Here is a 17,297-nt window from a genome sequence, read left to right on the forward strand (position 1 = left end):
AAATAGTGATTAATCCTGATTAATCCACTGAAAATTCTGATTAATTTGATTAAAAATTGTAATCATTTGACAGCCCTAGTTACTATAGAATTAGACAAATATAAACAAAACATATATTATGTTGTTTACATGGCCATATCAAATTTGCATGAAAATGTTTGGACTAAGTCTCTCAACCACTACTCCAGTGTGTCAGACTATGTCTTTGTGTTTGTATGTTCCAGGCTGTTATGGTGTGGATCCAGCCAGTGTAAGCAAGGAATGGAAATGTGCGCGCTGCAAAGCCAACGCCATGACTGAGGTCAGTTAAGGTGTTGTTTCATCGGAGCCGTCTTGGTAGCACAAAAGCAGAAAAAAATCGTACACATAAAATAAAAACGTAATGCTCGCTTTCACTGGGCATGAACGCTCCAGATCACCTAAACAAACTTTCCATCTCACCTCATACGCTGAACTTTTAAAAACGAAACAAGGAAAACATCCAGTGTTTCACCTGAAGCAGAGTTATTGTTATTTGACCACTTATGTAGTTATTTCTGATGGTCAACTCTCATGGTCAACAAAAAAGAGGATGGTTGGTACTGTTACTGGTCTATGTCTCTTGTTCTTCATAAATCAAATAGCCCCCAAAAAATATTAAATAATTTACCAAATATGAAATAATAACAACATTCTGTAAAAAATCTGCCCCTTTTAACAGCAAAAGCTCACATTGTTTGCTGGTGCACTTTATTTTCCTCAGTTTACCACATGCTGGTGAGTAGTGTGTATATAGTGTTAATGTGATCTTATTGTTATAACACCACGTGTGAGGTACTCTTGGAGACCCCTTACCATCTTGAAGGTTTGTGAAGAACTCAAATAATCAGAGGGACGCTTCAGAGAGCGCATGTATATACAGGTGTCCACAGGTGTCTCTGCAGAGGCTCACTTGTGCAGTTCGTTGTGGAAGTGTTTTTAAAGATGCTGACACACCAAGAAGATTGCCGACTCTGGGTCCAGTCCCGGCAGGGAGTGAAGCAGAGGGACTGTAGGTTCTATTCTAATTGTCACTTGCTGATTTGGGAACCGGTTTTCTTTGAGTTCTTTGCTTTTAGCCTGGAGCACGTTTAATCTCAAAACAGTGCGCACTCTGTTTTGATAAGGTTTCCTGGTTGAACGTCATGTCTCCTCGGGACAAGGTGAAACAATGTGCAACGGCTTAGATATGTTTTTAGTTTTTAGTTTTTTGGGTGTGTCTCTCATTTACTGTATACCCAGTTAGCAGAGACGTGTCTGTAAACCCGTGGTAATTAAAAGGCGGAGCGCTTGCACACACAACAGGGTGTTCAATGCACCTTGTTTCAGTTTTAAAAAAACGTGTTGTTGGGGCTGAACGTGGCCCAGGTGTGTCAGGGCTATTCAGACTGTCAGGCTTAGCTCTCTGTCAGAGCCTGTGACATCCTCTGTAGCAGGATTATTTGATGCATTACAAACATCCTTAAAAAGTATTTAATGAGGCTGCTGTTGCTGGTGACAGAAATCTGGTGTTAAACACAGCATTCGGTAGACTGAAAACCAGATGGATTGATGGATACTTTATTCATTCCGAGGGAAATTTTAGTAGTAGTAGTAGTAGTAGATAAGACAACCATAACACAACTCACACACACATATATCACACATACATAAAAATCACTCACAAAAATGTAAAGACTTAACAATTTGGGAAGTGATTACAAAGATCTGGTATGGACTGACCATGTGATGCAATGACCATGATATGGTGCTATGGTAGTGTGTGAGCAGTGGTGGTAGTGCAAAATTGAACAGTGCCGTGCTTGTGCAATAGCTTATTATTAAAAATTAACTATGACTATGAAAAGACAAGAACGGAAACTTAATAGAATTGCTTGACAAACAATAAAATAAATAATATACTTAAAAACAATACAGGGAATAATTCATAAGTAGATGTTATGGCCACAGTCCAAATAATGTAGAGAGCAAATATAGCCTATAAGATAGTCAGGTGTACAGCAGACAAAGTGATGTAACAGTAGGGGCTGAGAGAGTCCTTTTCTCCCCTCCTACATCCTCCTCTTTTTGTTGAGGAGATCCAAGGCTTCTTATTTGAAAAGAAGCATATACTTTTTGTGGGAACTACAATGTCCAAATAGAAATTCAGGTAGTCAGTAGGACAGTCTGTGACCCCTCAATGTCCCGCAGTATATTTCAGTCTGTTGACTTAAAGCAGTCCTTCCGGGCCTCCTCTGCCTCAAGAGACCATTTCCTGAAGGAGCTTGTGGTGGTTGGTTGTCTGCAGAAAAGTAGAACATATGGTTTTAGGAAGACCAGGTTGTAATCTGATCTCCCCAGCAGTGGCAGTGGAGTGACAGTGTATGCATCTCTGACATTTGCATGAAATTTATTGTTCTGTTCTTCCGTGTAGGGCAACATACAAACTGATAAAAGGCAGACAGGGTTGAGTCCAGTGTAACAGGATTGAAGTCCCCTGAAATTGCAATGAAGGCTTCAGGGTGCTGGGCCCGGAGCCTCGCTCTAACTGAATGGATGACGTCACATGCGGTTTCAGCTAGAGCTTGTGATAGGCATGTAATTCGGACGGAGACTCCCCGCTAAGAGTTCAATGTCTGGGCCGCCACATGTCCTGGGTTGCACCATGTAATGTTGACAAAGACTGCTAGCCCACCCTTCTTTGTTTTTGCCTCTTTGTTTGGGGTCTCTGTCCGGCCCTCACAGCGGAAAAGCTGGGTAGGTCCATGTCAGCGTCTTGGATTTTGCTTGTGGGCCGTGTCTCTGTGAAGCACAAAAGGCTGCACTCCCTGAATACCTTCACTTTCTTCACCAGGGCGGCCAGCTTGCCAGTCTTGTTGGCCAGTAACTACTGTTAAATTGTGTTGCACTGGAGCTGGTTATAGCCATGTAATACTGTTATAAATCGTACATAACTGTAAGACCAACATTAACGAGAGTGGTCCATTGGTTTTGATAATGGCTGTAAATTAATATGGCTTCTAGTCAACTACTCAAAGCTACACCAAGGAAAAATGCAGCTCTTTATTGTTTGGATGGTTAGTTGATTAATGCTCTTTTTGCAGAATTGCTGTTTGTGTTCGCTGAGAGGGGGAGCCTTGCAGAAAGCTAACAACAACAAGTAAGTGGTTCCAGAGACACCAGAAGCCGTACATCTAGCTGTTTTAGAGCATCCGCACTATTATAATGGTACTTTATCCTTAAACAGGATAACACCAAACTGGTTTAGCGTGCTAAGCTGCTCATTGATTTTTTCAACTCCTTAACAGCCATCAACAGGTGAGTCCTGAGTCAGAAACCTGGAATAGTCATGGTCCAACTGGTTAGGTATTACTGTATATAGGGATGCACCTTATATTGGTAGCCAATCAGGGTGCAATTTGCTCTGGGGATGAGTGGGGTTTCTTACTTTCTGGTCTATATATCCGTGCCTTTGCTGAATTATTTTTATACCGAGTGGGGACAGAATTTCTCCTTCCCCCACCCCACCCTCACAGTGATCAATGCTACTTCACCAGTAGACCATATTATTAACAGAAGTCATTTAAACTGAGTAAAGTGCTGTAACGTAAACCGATAGAGCAACAGAATCTGAGCAGCTGGTTGTATTTAGCCGCTACAAAGCTCCGGGACGCCGGCTACCAGCAGAATCTGTTTAGCCGCCTATAAGTTACTGTGAGCAGGCTACAGTCACCGCCTTTCAGGGGCCATGGTAAGGGGATTCAGCCAGAAACAGTGAGCGTCATGCGGTGATGACATTTAAGTTTAGGAAAATGGTGGTTTGGATGAAAACACTCCAGAAGAAAGAATAGGCATTTCTTGGGTGAAAGTATTTTGTTCATGCAGTTTTATGTTGACGCCATGTTGTGCTATTACATTCTGAGTTAGTTTCCATTGGATATTGGAGTTCATAAATCAGTGTTTTGGCACGCCTGTCATCTGTGGTACTGGAAGAGGGATTTAATTCTTGCGTTTTGTAGGATCCATTCCCATCACACCCTGTGGCCAATGATACATGAGAAATATAATTATTACTCTACTGATGGAAGTCCAGGCAACAACAATGTCCGATATGATAATGCAGGGCCTTGGCTTGGTTTTTTGTATTGGAATGACAATCTAAACCCAGTTCCTAATGTTTTTTTTTTTCTTCTGCCAGCACTGAAAGGCACCGAGATTAGACTCTCCTCTGCCCCCTTTGTTTGGGTGGGACTGAGTATATAGCATAAAGGTATCTGCCGCATAGATTAGCAAAGATCTTCTGTAACTAAAGGGTTACGCCCTGGAAGAGTCTTGGATCTAACTTGTTAAATATCTACCTCCAAAGCCATTAGTTGCATTAAACAGGAATCAGCTGTCAATTAATTAACTCTCTCAATGTCTCAAACCATCAATAGTCGGATTATGGTTCTGTTTGTTCAAATAAGAGAACAATAAGACTACCTTGTGTGTGTGTGTGTGTGTGTGTGTGTGTGTGTGTGTGTGTGTGTGTGTGTGTGTGTGTGTGTGTGTGTGTGTGTGTGTGTGTGTGTGTGTGTGTGTGTGTGTGTGTGTGTGTGTTTTAGGTGGGTACATGTGCTGTGTGCAGTAGCTGTGCTGGAGGCTCGCTTTGTCAACATCACTGAAAGAAGTCCTGTGGATTTAAGTGGCATCCCTTTGCAAAGATTTAAACTGGTGAGTTCAAATAACAATCTCACTCTTTCATGGAGAAGCTACCGTTACATTCTCCATTACAAGCTGGTATGTAATAGAATAGAATAGAATAGAATGCCTTTATTGTCATTATACACAAAAAGTTTTCTACCTGATGCTGTTAAGGAGAGCATGGCGCATGAAAAATGAAAGCACATTATCAAAAACAAACTTTAACAGAATCTTAAACGGTTCTGTGCAGCATTATTCAAGTGTCTTGTATCCATTTGTGCGCTAATGGAAATCCAAACACAACTTTTTCACTAAGCTACTGCTAGAAATAGCATTTTGGGATTTTCCTCCTGTGACGGAATTTGTTGAACACATGCGTTTTGTAGGGCTTTGTCTGTTGGCACTGATATGCGTTTTATTTTTCATGCGCTCCACTCTCCTTAATGCCATTCAATGAATAACATATTCTGGGACTACAGATAGCCCAGGGAGTTAAGTTCTATGTACAATTTATTTATCTATGCTACAGTGAACTACTCCTTTAACTGCAATTCAAAGCAACAGGCAAATGCTCTTTAGCCGTGGACAGACACACAACCAACAACCTATTTTCAGTCTTTATTTGATAGGACAGCTGAATTCCATGGGGAGTTGGGTTGGGAACCGGAGGGTCATTGGTTCAAGTCCCCGTATGGACCAAAAAGTAGGGAGTGTGGCTGGAGAGATGCCACTTCACCTCCTGGGCACTGCCAGGTGCTGTTGAGCAAGGCACTGTACCCCCCCACCCGCTCAGGACGCTGGTTCAGCTTGCAGCACACTCACTATGATATCTCTCCATTAGTGCATGTAAAGATCCTGAGCTTGTGTGTGTGTGTGTGTGTGTGTGTGTGTGTGTGTGTGTGTGTGTGTGTGTGTGTGTGTGTGTGTGTGTGTGTGTGTGTGTGTGTGTGTGTGATTACTAACAAAGTGTGGACACAGAGTGTAAATTGTAATTTCCCCATTGGGGATCAATGAACAGATTAAAAAAAAAAAAAAAAAAAAAAAAAATTAAGACATGAAGACCTGATTTTTTACTCCTGTGCTTTAATCTCTGTCAGAAATGTTACTATTGCAAGAAGCGGATGAAGAAGGCGTCGGGCTGCTGCGTGCAGTGCTCTCATGGCCGCTGTCCCACTGCCTATCACCCCACCTGTGCCCAGGCTGCTGGAGTACTCATGCAGCCGGATCAGTGGCCCTTTGTGGTCCATGTTACCTGCTGTCGACACAAAGGCCCCACTCAGATTGAGGTAAGGAGCTTCTGAGGATCTGCTAACCTCTTCTTTAAGGATTTACTGTCACAAGAGATAAACTTGTTAAACCTTTGAAAGCATTGTCCAGTTCTGTTAGGCCCAGTTGAGACCAAAGACTTGGCAACTATTTTGGCAACGGTTCGTTGAACCTCCATTCTAACTTCACAAGCATTTTTGTGGCTGAATTTCTTTCGCAGCGTTTGAAAATACGAATGACCTATAGTAAAATAATTGCTACAGTTGCATTTCTAGTAGTGTTTAAACAGCGTTTTATTTCTCTGATTCACTACTTTGGTAAAAAACGTGCTCTGGTTCATTGGCATCTCTTTGAACCAATCGTCTTGGGGCTAAGCCCCGGAAAAATGATGGTGCCTCAGCTAAATAGCCTCAGTAAAAACTTGTATTGGTGGAACTTCTAGTGCTTTTGTGGCTCTAGTCAATGGAGCTACCCGAGAGCAGCTGTGGTCTGCCAAGATTTGCAGGATGACGCAAAACTGGATGGACCGCTGTTTGAATCATCCGCTGGTCTCAGCAGGCCGTGCCCCACGCCCACAAAATATTTCTCTTTAATAGGGATTGTTTTAGATTAATCCCACTTTCACCACCAGTTCCAGTGTGGATAGAATTGCATTGCCAGACCTTCCTCCGCTCGAATGAAGGTCTGGCTAGTCCACACAGCATTACAGGATGGTAGAAAAATGTGCTCTGGATTTTTGGCATTTCTTTAAACCAATCAGAATCATCTTGGACGGCGCTCAGCACCTTAAACAATCACAGTGATTCTGCAAAATAGCCTCAGGAAGAACCTTGTTGTGGTAGAACTTCTTCTGGGTCGTGATGGGGCAGTGGATAAGATGCATGCCCTGAGCATGTGTCCCTGAGTAAGATAGCAATTGTAAGTCGCTTTGGATAAAAGCGTCAGCTAAATGATATGTAGTGTAATGTAGAACGTGTACGTTCAAAAGTTGTTTTAGTCGTGCAACAGAAAACTCAGATTGAACAGATAGTCTAGCTAGCTGTCTGGATTTACCCTGCAGAGATCTGAGGAGCGGGTAATCAGAAATCCACCAAAGTTTAGAACGGCAACGCAAAAAAAGAGGATGGTTAAGGGGACATCCGGCAGAAAAGAGTGACATTTGGCAGAATTTCTGGCGGCACCTGAACAATCCTGGAAATGGAACGTCATTGATATAGACTACATCCGTCCAAAACCACCACCTTGACCAGTTTGCAAGCGTTTATAACTGACTTGACCAGCTGACCTCCCATACATCTTAAAACCCAGCCACTGGCAACTTGACAAGCTAAATCCCAGGCGACACCATCAGCTGGCTTGAATTAGCCCTCCTGTTGTCCTCGGGTCAAATTTGCCCCCTTTAAAAAAGTCTACATCTGAAATTTTTAACCAAATTACCAAAAGAAAAATGGATTGGATTCCTTACAACGCTCTTTGCGAATACATTTGATCACTTTCATTCCTGACTAAACTCACCTGTACGTTCCTCTGATCTTAACTATTAGTCAAAAAAATTCAAAATCTTTGCTTTTTTGAAACTCAAGAATTTGGTATAATTCTACATAAATGAGGGTTATTAATTATGTATTCCCAAAAGTACTGTAAAACTAGTTGTAGTAAGGTGGTGTTAGTGAAAACTAAAAAAAAAGTCAGAAAAAGTGATTAAAATGTAAAATCTTTGTCCGTTTTGGACCCGAGAGGACAACACAAGGGTTTAGATGAGACGGGCAACCATCTTTTCCGTGCAACAGTTTTTTCTTGTTGTGAATCTTTATTCTTAACTAGGCTTTACATTAAAGTATCCCAAATGTCAGGGACTACTGAAGCACTGTCTACATTAGCAAGTCATAAAAATGTGATTTTCCCGTAACTCCTTCGACAGCGCAATAAAGCAGCCATGCAGGAGCTGACCGTGGGACAGAAGGTGATATGCAAGCACAAGAATGGCCGCTACTACCAGTGTGACGTGGTGCAGCTGTCTAAAGAGACGTTTTACGAAGTCAACTTTGACGACGGTTCCTTCAGCGACAATCTCTTCCCCGAAGACATCGTGGTAGGTTCACTGGTTTAATCTTTATCTTGTATTTTTTTTTAAAATTTATTCCAAAAATAGCACCCAAATATACATTGTGTTTCACCTATATTCATTCTGCAAGGCCACACTGCCCTGAACTGCAGCTAAGCAGTTGTTGCTTGTTCTGGAGGAGACTATCTGTCTCGGAGGTCTATCTGTATAGTGTCTTGAGATAACTCTTGTTATGAATTGATACTGTAAATAAAATAAAATTGAATTGAATTGAATTAAGCATTCCCGAGACAACTGTCTGTGGTTTGTTCACTGACACATCTGTATTACAGCCCGACAGATATTATCGGCCGATATTAGGCAATTCTGGTCACACGGTCCCGCGTTATTGGTGGACATCGTTACACTGTGTGAGAGATTATTCGCTCCTAGAGAGAATCTTAGTGTGAAATTGAACACTACAGTAGGATATATGCCAATTTACTTAAAGCAAGACAATCCACTTTTCCATGTTGATAAGAGCATTAAAATAAGAAACTATAATGGGACAAAAAGAAATCAAGGGACATTTAGATTAGACAGAAATGTGTGATTAATTACGCGTTAACTATGACATTATTGCAATTAATCGCGATTAAATATTGTAATCGTTGGGCAGCACTTATTTATTTATTTGATTAGGACAATGCACATTTTTCAACATTTCTGTAAATGTGTCAGCCAGTTGGCTAATTTTCAACTGTAGTCCTAGCAGTAGTTACCTAGCATGCATGTTCACGTTAAAAAGTGTGCATGCACGAGCACTACGGTCACGCGTAAAGTTTCCCGGTTTTTGTTCTGGGAAATCTGGCCACCCACATAACATGTCCACTTCAAAAGAATCCCCCGGGCTAAAGCGGTCCACACAGGGGAGAAATCTACGCCTGTGTTCAGTTTGCTTGGACGTTTCTCGTGTGTGTTTTTAATATTTTAGAGCCGGGACTGTGCTCAGCTGGGACCCCCACCCCCGGGCGAAGTGGTTCAGGTGCGATGGACAGACGGCCTGGTGTACGGGGCCAAATTTGTAGCAGCGCATGCCATCCACATGTACCTGGTAAGATTTCCTGTGTGTGTGTGTGTGTGTGTGTGTGTGTGTGTGTGTGTGTGTGTGTGTGTGTGTGTGTGTGTGTGTGTGTGTGTGTGTGTGTGTGTGTGTGTGTGTGTGTGTGTGTGTGTGTGTGTGTGTGTGTGTGTGTGTGTGTGTGTGTGTGCGTGCGCGCGCAATAGGTCGGGGCAAGTATTATAAGAATTTTCTCCCTGCTACTTTTAATCGTGGAATATGTTTTGTTCTAACATATTGTATTGTTTGCTTAAACTTTTTTGAGGAAGTATACTAAGGTATCTGAACAATATAATGTATAAATGATTTAATGAATCACTTTTAGATATTAACAATTTCTCTTTTTGAGAATATTTGGTTTTGGAATAAGCCATTCCCAAACATATTTCTTTCTGTTTATTGTGAGCAGATTTTAATGTTAGATCTATAAATGTAGCCTTTGACTATGTAAACTACAATATATGGTGCCCTTTAGTTTTAAATTCCATTGATACAATCAAATTAGAAACAGGAAGTCCTGTTTGAGTTACAAAGTTGTTAAGTCTAGCAGATGCCAAAACACTGCACCGCAATACTTAATATTACGAGGAAGGATTTTGCTGCTCTGGCAAGCTCAGAGAGCAGCAGTTTTTTGAACTTCCATTTGGAAGAGCCCGAGGCAAAGGTTAGAAATCCAGTGTTCATGCTAGATAGTCATCCCCCTGAAAACAGCACTTATTTGACGTATTTGATTGGGTAACGATTGCTGGTGTTTGTGGTAGGTTCAACCTAAAGCATTTATGTTACAGTTAGGGCTGCACAATTTTATTGCAATTGTCTCTGTGGACTATTGTTGTTAAAAGAAAATTATGTGTCAAATCATTTTGAATTGGGTATTAAAAAAGGTCTATCTCTGTAGGAATCCTTTCCATAATGTCGTCAGACACTTAGAATTATAATCTGAGCATGTCAGTGGCAAAAATAGCACTTTTAGTGGACTACATATATTGTATGAAAGTTACATAATAAACAGGGCCTACAGTAACATGTAGGCCTTTTATACATTTTTAGTTTACAATGCTATTAAAATAGCCTGATAATTGCTGACGTTATGTCATTTTTTTATTTATTTAGTAGTTAGACTAACTACAATGACAGTAGTTAGATAGCGAGGGGCCTCTGCCTCTACTTGTTTAACTCCTATACCCAGACCCCGCCCGGCAGGGTGAACCCTGGAAGCCATGCGCAACCAGCCAGGCATCTGGCACAGACAGTACAATAACACAACTGACTAAGTTGTTACATGTTGTTGTTTTTTTCAGACAGTATTTCACCATTGTAGGAAATGTTTTCAGTTATGTTTGTGTTTTTATTTCAGTTGGTAAATCATTCCAAAATGGTTCCCAGTCCCTGAAAAACATGACTTGTCGTAAATGGTTGTGTGCCCCTCTGCTATGCTACCCTAGTGGCCACTCTCCGTGTATTTTTTTTCTTTTTCACAAAAGGGGCTAGATTAGCTAGATTATTTGCACATTTAAAAATCAGTTTGAGAAAATACAACATATAAAACTAATCATTTCCAAAAAATTCCAAAATTTCCAAAACCAATCAATTCTTAAACATACATATGGTAACATAGCTTTCCACTTTTCCAAGTTATGTGAGGTTAGTTATTTTTTTCATTGTGACGATGAAGCACATTGTCAGCTTTGTGAAATACAAGGTGAAATTCAATATGAATTGTTGTAATTGATTATTAGAAAGTTACAGGTCAGTTAGAAATAGATTAATTTGCTTAATTTTAGGGTTGGACAATATATCAATATCATATCGACATGGAGATATGAGGCTAGATAGCGTCTTCAATTTTTGATATCATAGTATTGTGATATTTCCTGGTTTTAAAGGCTGCATCACAGTAAAGTGATGTCATTTTATGAATTTACTAGACTGTTCTAGCTGTTTTATTATTTGCCTTAACCAACTCAGTTACTGTATCCACATTATTTGTGATTATTTATCAAAACTCACATTTTTCTCGTTTTGTGATAGCACCAATAGTCGACACTACAGTATCGCCACAATATCGACATTGATATGTCAAAAATAATCTGAGATATTGTGGTTTTTTTTTTTTTTACACTTACTCTACTTTATATTTTGTGTCGTGACTTTTTCGTTTGCTACATTTCTGGAATGTAGGTGGAGTTTGAGGATGGGTCACAGCTAACAGCCAAGAGAGATGATGTCTACTCTCTGGACGAGGAACTCCCCAAGAGAGTCAAATCCAGACTGGTAAATGCAACCCGAACCACTAACATGGACGCTTTAATCCATCGTATACGTGTCCAATCCTGTGTTCCTCTAACAAAGACTGAGTTGGAATTAAAAATAGCGTTGGGCATCAAGAGCTGGTTTCGAACTTGGAGACGTTTCAAATATTCCAATTCCAATTGTTTTTCTATTGGAATTGTATGGAATAGTTTGGAAAAAAATTGTTGGAAAAAGACAACTAAAACTGTAATCCACGAATAAAACAAAATCAAATGGTTCCCCTTATCTTGCTGCATCTGAAATTCCACACTAAAATGCTTTTTAGTAGCTAAAAAAGTATGTGACACACATTTTATGTGATTTTGTTTTATTTTTTTTCCGGTCAACCAAACCTCCGTCCGAAACGTGCTTAAAAGAAATCACTACTGTGCAATACGGTACATTATGCCGGAATAAATAGCCCACAATGCAATGCGCTAGCAATGACAACCTCCAAAACAGACAGACCGCAACCAAGGAGCTCCGAAACGTCAGTAACAGTAATTCACATTTCTACAACTGTTGGTCTAGTTATTCACCTCCGTCAGTAATTTAAGCGTCATCTAGCGAGGCCGGTAGAGCGGAGAACGGCAGGGGTTACCATGGTTACGCGTTTCCAACGGCAAACAGCAAGTGAGGTTGAAAATAGCTTAGTGCATCCTAAAGAGATCCAGACAAAAGTATGTTGAACGATATGTATATGTTGAGTATGTAGTGCAGAGAGATTTTGAACGCCCCTTCGGGTCATCGTTTCCAAATTTAACAGGCATAAGTTTTGGTTTCCGTAGCGACCCCCATACTTCCAAGCGCTTGTTGTGTTGCAGCCGTGGAGCTCACTAAGAGGCGCTCTTGTAGCTTTAGTTTCCACTGGAAAAAGCCAGGTTGAACTGCAAGTCTCCAATAAAATTGAGTAAAATGTATCTGTGAAATAAACATGTGAGCCGTTTGACTCCACCCCTCAAAGAACCAGATTTGAAAAAGAAGGATCCCAATTAGAAGTTGTTCAAATCAAAATGATGCCCAACCCTAACTAAATAGGAGTAACAAAAAGCGATTGAAAAGCCGTGTCCGTGTTGTCATGCAGTCTGGTGTTTGTCTCTGCAGTCCAAAGCGTCAGACATGAGGTTCGACGGCATCTTTGAAGAGAAGGAGATCATCCAGGAGTCCAAGAGACAGAGAGTGATCAACTCGCGTTACAGGGGGGACTACATAGAGCCTGTGATTTACAGAGCCATCATGGAGTAACCCCTCTCACACACACACACACCCACCACCCACACAGCACCAGCACTGACAGACTGACCCGTGCTCACTGTACCTTAGCCTAGCAGCTAGCAGCTGACGAAGTGTAGCTCCGGACCTCTTTCTTCTGGACTCGCTTCGGACTGTTCTCGATTTTTTTTTTTTTTTTTTTCTACTTCTCGTTCATCCATCTTCATTCAATGACTGTTATATTTGCTTTGGTTTGAGTGCAAAACAGGAAACGGCAGGATTTTGGGGGGTTTTCAGAGGATTCCTCTGCAGGACATAAAAGTAGGACGTAAGACAAAAAATGGCTTTTGTACTAAAGTAAAAAAAATTGTAAAAAAAAAGACAATGCTGAAGTTCAACTTTACTTACAGTAATGTTTTAAACATTTTAATAAATATGCTTATTATGGGATAATATCAGCGTCATTTTATTTATATTTTGCTGCCGTTAGTGGTGATGAGACGGAGCCCAACAGGTCTCAAAGGTAGAACTTTCGATTGATTTCATTTTACATATTTAAAGTACTAAACTGTGCCCTAAAATGGCTGAATAAATAATTTCAAATTAAAAGCCTTGCCAAGCCTTGCCATTATTTGTTCAGCTTCAGTCCTTTCCCACACTTCCTAATTTAATAATAAATGTGTATGCCCGAGTTATTCATTTTAAGGTATGATTTGGAAAGTTTGTGCTGTAATTTCTTAAAATTATTTTGGGTTTATTTTTATTAGGATTATTTTCATTAGTTAATAGTTTTATTTTGTCCACGCAGTGTCAGAAGGAGTGAAACATGCTCAGCAGAATTATTATTCATTATTATTCACTTTTAATCTTGTTTTGGATTCATGTTAACATAGAAAATGTTAGACGCAGACCATATTTGGCAATTCTTCTTGAACATGGACTAAAATGATTCATGTTACCGCTGATACCTGCCGGGCTCCATATTCTGACGAGGTCGAGTTTAACATGCTTAAACTCGTTATGCTAATTTCATTGAAACCGATTTTATTTTGAAATGTGCATCGTGTGAACATAACATAAATTAAAATTGTGAATTCCTCAAAACTAGGCATTGAAATAGGGCCGCTCTCACAGACAGGGCCAGAATATTACAGAATAAAACAGGACCCTAACTCCAACCAACACAAGTCATAACTTAATAAAAATAAAATAAAAAAAAGTCCTGTATCCAGTACAATAAGGTAGCGAGTGTATCAGGTAGCAGAGCTCGACGCTCGGCCCGTCAATTGGCTTTATCAATTAATACCTATTGGCATTATTACGTTTTTTTTTAAATTTTTTCCATTTGACGATGCACTTACTGGGTCTAAACTGAACATCAACACTTTTTCTGACCTGTTCTGTCTCTTTTTTCGAAACTTTTGACGCTCTTTTTCAATGTTTTTGGCTCATCTTCGGACACTTTATTTTGTTCCCATGTGTTAACACCAACTTATCACTAGTTTTACACCTATTTTTGGAATTCAAGCTCAATAAACGTCATTTATAGGAAATTATACTACATTCTCGAGTTAAAAAAGCATAAATAATGAAATATTTATACTATTATTAAAGGAAGGATCTTCACAGAAGGGTTTATGTCAAAACTCAGTCAGGATCCTTTTTTTTTTTTTTTTTTTATACGATGGATCCAATCTTTTGTTGTACTTGGGAAGCGCGTTAATTTTGGCTAATTACAATTGGGTAGCTAAAAAGAAACCCATATTTCTGATATAGACAATTAGAAAACGGGTCAAATTTGACCCTAACACCAGGGTTAACATGAGTTGCAATAGCCACAGTTATGGTTAAAAGTGCCAGGCCATTTTGTGAAAACGATGGAGTTACAGGTGGAATGTTTTGCTGAAGCTACTGAAAGTATACCCATACCAAATAAATACGTTTTTCAATACATTACTTGACATTTTTTGCGCATGTTTGATTAAAAAAGCCAAAGTTAAAACGTTAAAACAAAAACCGATGTATAATAACTTTTTGCATCAAAATTGGCATTCAACATTCAATTATTATGGGGAACTATCTGATCAAAGATCACATATCTGACCAGATATTCACTTACAGCTCTTTAAACTTTTGACTATTGATAACCATTTGAAAAAGCTAAGTAGTAGCTTTAGTAGAATTAAAAAAATTAACGTTACCAAATTGTTTTTGAAAAATTATTTCTGATGAGGCTTGGTGGAGCATGGCGTTCATTCATTTATTACAAACCGAAGCAGGAATAGGTCCTTCTTAGGCTATGTTCACACCAGCGTCTGTTTTAGAAAATAATCCTGTGGTGTAAATATGTTTTCAAAAAAGTTGTCGCAACTTTTTTGAAAAAACTCCCTACGTCATGTGCTTTTTTGACAGTTAACCAATGACAAGCGGAGTAGCCAGACCCGTTGTTTCCGTGACAACAAGAAAAAATGGAATCGGAGCACATTGAGTTATACGCTCACTCCACCACTTTGTTTTATCTAACGTTAGCATCGCTCTCTCTTTCTGTTCTTTTTCTAGCTCGATCCACCACTTTGTTTTATCTAACGTTAGTACCGCTCTCTCTCTCTCTCTGTTCTTTCTCTAGCTTGCTCCACCGCTTTGTTTAGCTAATGTTAGCACAACTCTCTCTCTCTAACTTGCTCCACCACTTTGTTTTATCTAACATTAGCACCGCTCTCTCACTGTTCATTTTCTAGCTCGCTCCACCACTTTGTTTGCATACAAATGCATACAAAACTAATAATATACATATGACATATTTCTTTGCGCAATGCCATTTAATCCAGTGATTATGCTTCCTCCTGAACTATAACTATGAACTGCATTCCTTTTTACATGAATTTAGTAAAACTGAACATAGCTTGTTGTTACCAGCCTATTTATAAACGGTGCTTTAAGAGAGTAACCACTGCAGACATGAGTCTGCAATAATACCGCGTGGGGGGTTGAGTTTCATGATGTATGTTCTATTTTTTCTACAGTATATAGATGCATTTTCAAGAAAACCATTCAGATTTTTATAATCCCGCTTTGTCTACCCACTTTGTTTCCTCACTCTTCTACTGAAAGCATTGCACTTTTATTTAAGTCCGGGTTTTTGAGAGGACATTTGAAAAAGTTGTGCTGCCATTGCTGATTTGTTTGAAAAATCCGTTTTAAAATGTTAATTGTACATTTATAAAAAGAAATAATAATAATAAAAAAAAAAAATGTCTTTTTGTGCGCCCCTCCCTTTTGATCAAGCTTGTTCTTGTTGATGTGAGAGTGCAGACAGAGGACTGCTAGTTTTCTAGTTTAGATCCAAAGGACCTGCTGTCATCAGTCCAGTGGAGAATACATTTATTTTATTCGTAAAGTATAAACAGAGTTATACCGGGGGGGGGGGGGGGCATCTTATCTATATTATTGCGTTTTGTAAAACATGTTCTATGTGTATTTTCACAGAATCCTGTGAAGTGTAAATGGCATGTAGTCTATTTTAAGATGTTACCAGGAGATGAGCTGTGTTCTCGTTGTATAACTGAACTGCAATTTGTAAAAAAAAAAAAAAAAAGTCATTGTTTTTTTTTCAGTAAAGAAATTTGCTTCAGCGCTATTTGTCTGTCTTCATTCAACATTAACTCGCATGTTATTTATACTTCTTTTTATTATAATTTTTTCGTGATTATGATTCATTTTCAGGTTCTTTAGACTGTTATTATATAGGATAGCTGAAGAAGTTAAAGGGGAGAACGACACACAGCAAAGGGCCAAAGGTCAGAGTTGAACCTGCGGCCACTGGGACAGGGACTTACCCTTTGCACACGGGGGGCCACGCTCTGCTAGCCGAGCTATCCAGGCTCCCATAATTCCTGATAAAATAAGATGGCCTTGTCATGATATCTTTCTTCTTCCCATTATTAAGAATTTTGATGTTGTCGTTAACTTACAAGCCTGATGCCGTCAGTCACTAACCCATTAATAAAAACAGGTTTTGTGTTGCCAAGCTAGCAATTAATAAATGCTTATGTGCTCTATTAAGTCAATGGTAACCAATCATCAAGTTTGAAGGTCCACGGTTGTAAATCCAGGTGGATTTGATTGCAGTGACCCATGATCATTATAATACTATTCCGGTTGGGCAATAATGATGACAAAATAATGATAGCACTGTTTCACTTTAACCCTCCTGTTGTCCTCGGGTCAAATTTGACCCGTTTTCAAAAGGTTTCTCTATTATAAAATTGGGTTTCTTTCACACAAATTGTCTAAAGAAATAACGTGGAGGTTCCCTGCAATGCTCCGTACAAATAAAACAAATGATCAGTTCACTACTTTAAATGAATTTAGGTGTTTTATTTAATAGCATTTGATTTTTTTTAATACATATATGTATATATAAAAGAGCATTGAAAATAGCTTAATAATGCAGAGAATGACATATATAACATGGAAAAAAGTGACAAAAAATGTCAAAAAGCAACAAAATAAAAAAAATTATGTTTTGACCCAGAAAAACAAAAAGTTGCATGGTCGACGTGACGACAACACGAGGGCTAAAATTGATGCATGTAGTTGTTTTAGACCAGTGATCATCAACTGGCGGCCCGCGGGCCGAATGCGGCCCGCCAAGCCGTTTGTTCCGGCCCGCGATTGGATTCC

At 39.5% G+C, this 17,297-nt stretch overlaps 2 protein-coding genes across 4 annotated transcripts in view; both read left to right on the top strand.

Moving 5' to 3' along the window:
• Positions 1–12,883, top strand: part of kdm4aa (lysine (K)-specific demethylase 4A, genome duplicate a) — a 35,476-nt gene extending 22,593 nt beyond the window's left edge. For both annotated transcript variants that reach the window (XM_034882257.1, XM_034882258.1), the window contains exons 15-22: positions 225–301; positions 3,102–3,157; positions 4,602–4,710; positions 5,778–5,966; positions 7,868–8,038; positions 8,985–9,104; positions 11,292–11,384; positions 12,507–12,883. In XM_034882257.1, coding sequence (XP_034738148.1) covers positions 225–301; positions 3,102–3,157; positions 4,602–4,710; positions 5,778–5,966; positions 7,868–8,038; positions 8,985–9,104; positions 11,292–11,384; positions 12,507–12,647 — 956 coding nt within the window. In that variant the 3' untranslated portion in view covers positions 12,648–12,883. The remainder of the gene's footprint in view (positions 1–224; positions 302–3,101; positions 3,158–4,601; positions 4,711–5,777; positions 5,967–7,867; positions 8,039–8,984; positions 9,105–11,291; positions 11,385–12,506) is intronic.
• Positions 9,110–17,297, top strand: part of st3gal3a (ST3 beta-galactoside alpha-2,3-sialyltransferase 3a) — a 52,997-nt gene continuing 44,809 nt past the window's right edge. For both annotated transcript variants that reach the window (XM_034882259.1, XM_034882260.1), the window contains exon 1: positions 9,110–9,120. The gene's annotated coding sequence lies outside the window, so the exon portion shown is untranslated. The remainder of the gene's footprint in view (positions 9,121–17,297) is intronic.

Source organism: Etheostoma cragini, chromosome 9 (assembly GCF_013103735.1).
Source record: "Etheostoma cragini isolate CJK2018 chromosome 9, CSU_Ecrag_1.0, whole genome shotgun sequence".
NCBI classification, from domain to species: Eukaryota; Metazoa; Chordata; class Actinopteri; order Perciformes; family Percidae; genus Etheostoma; species Etheostoma cragini.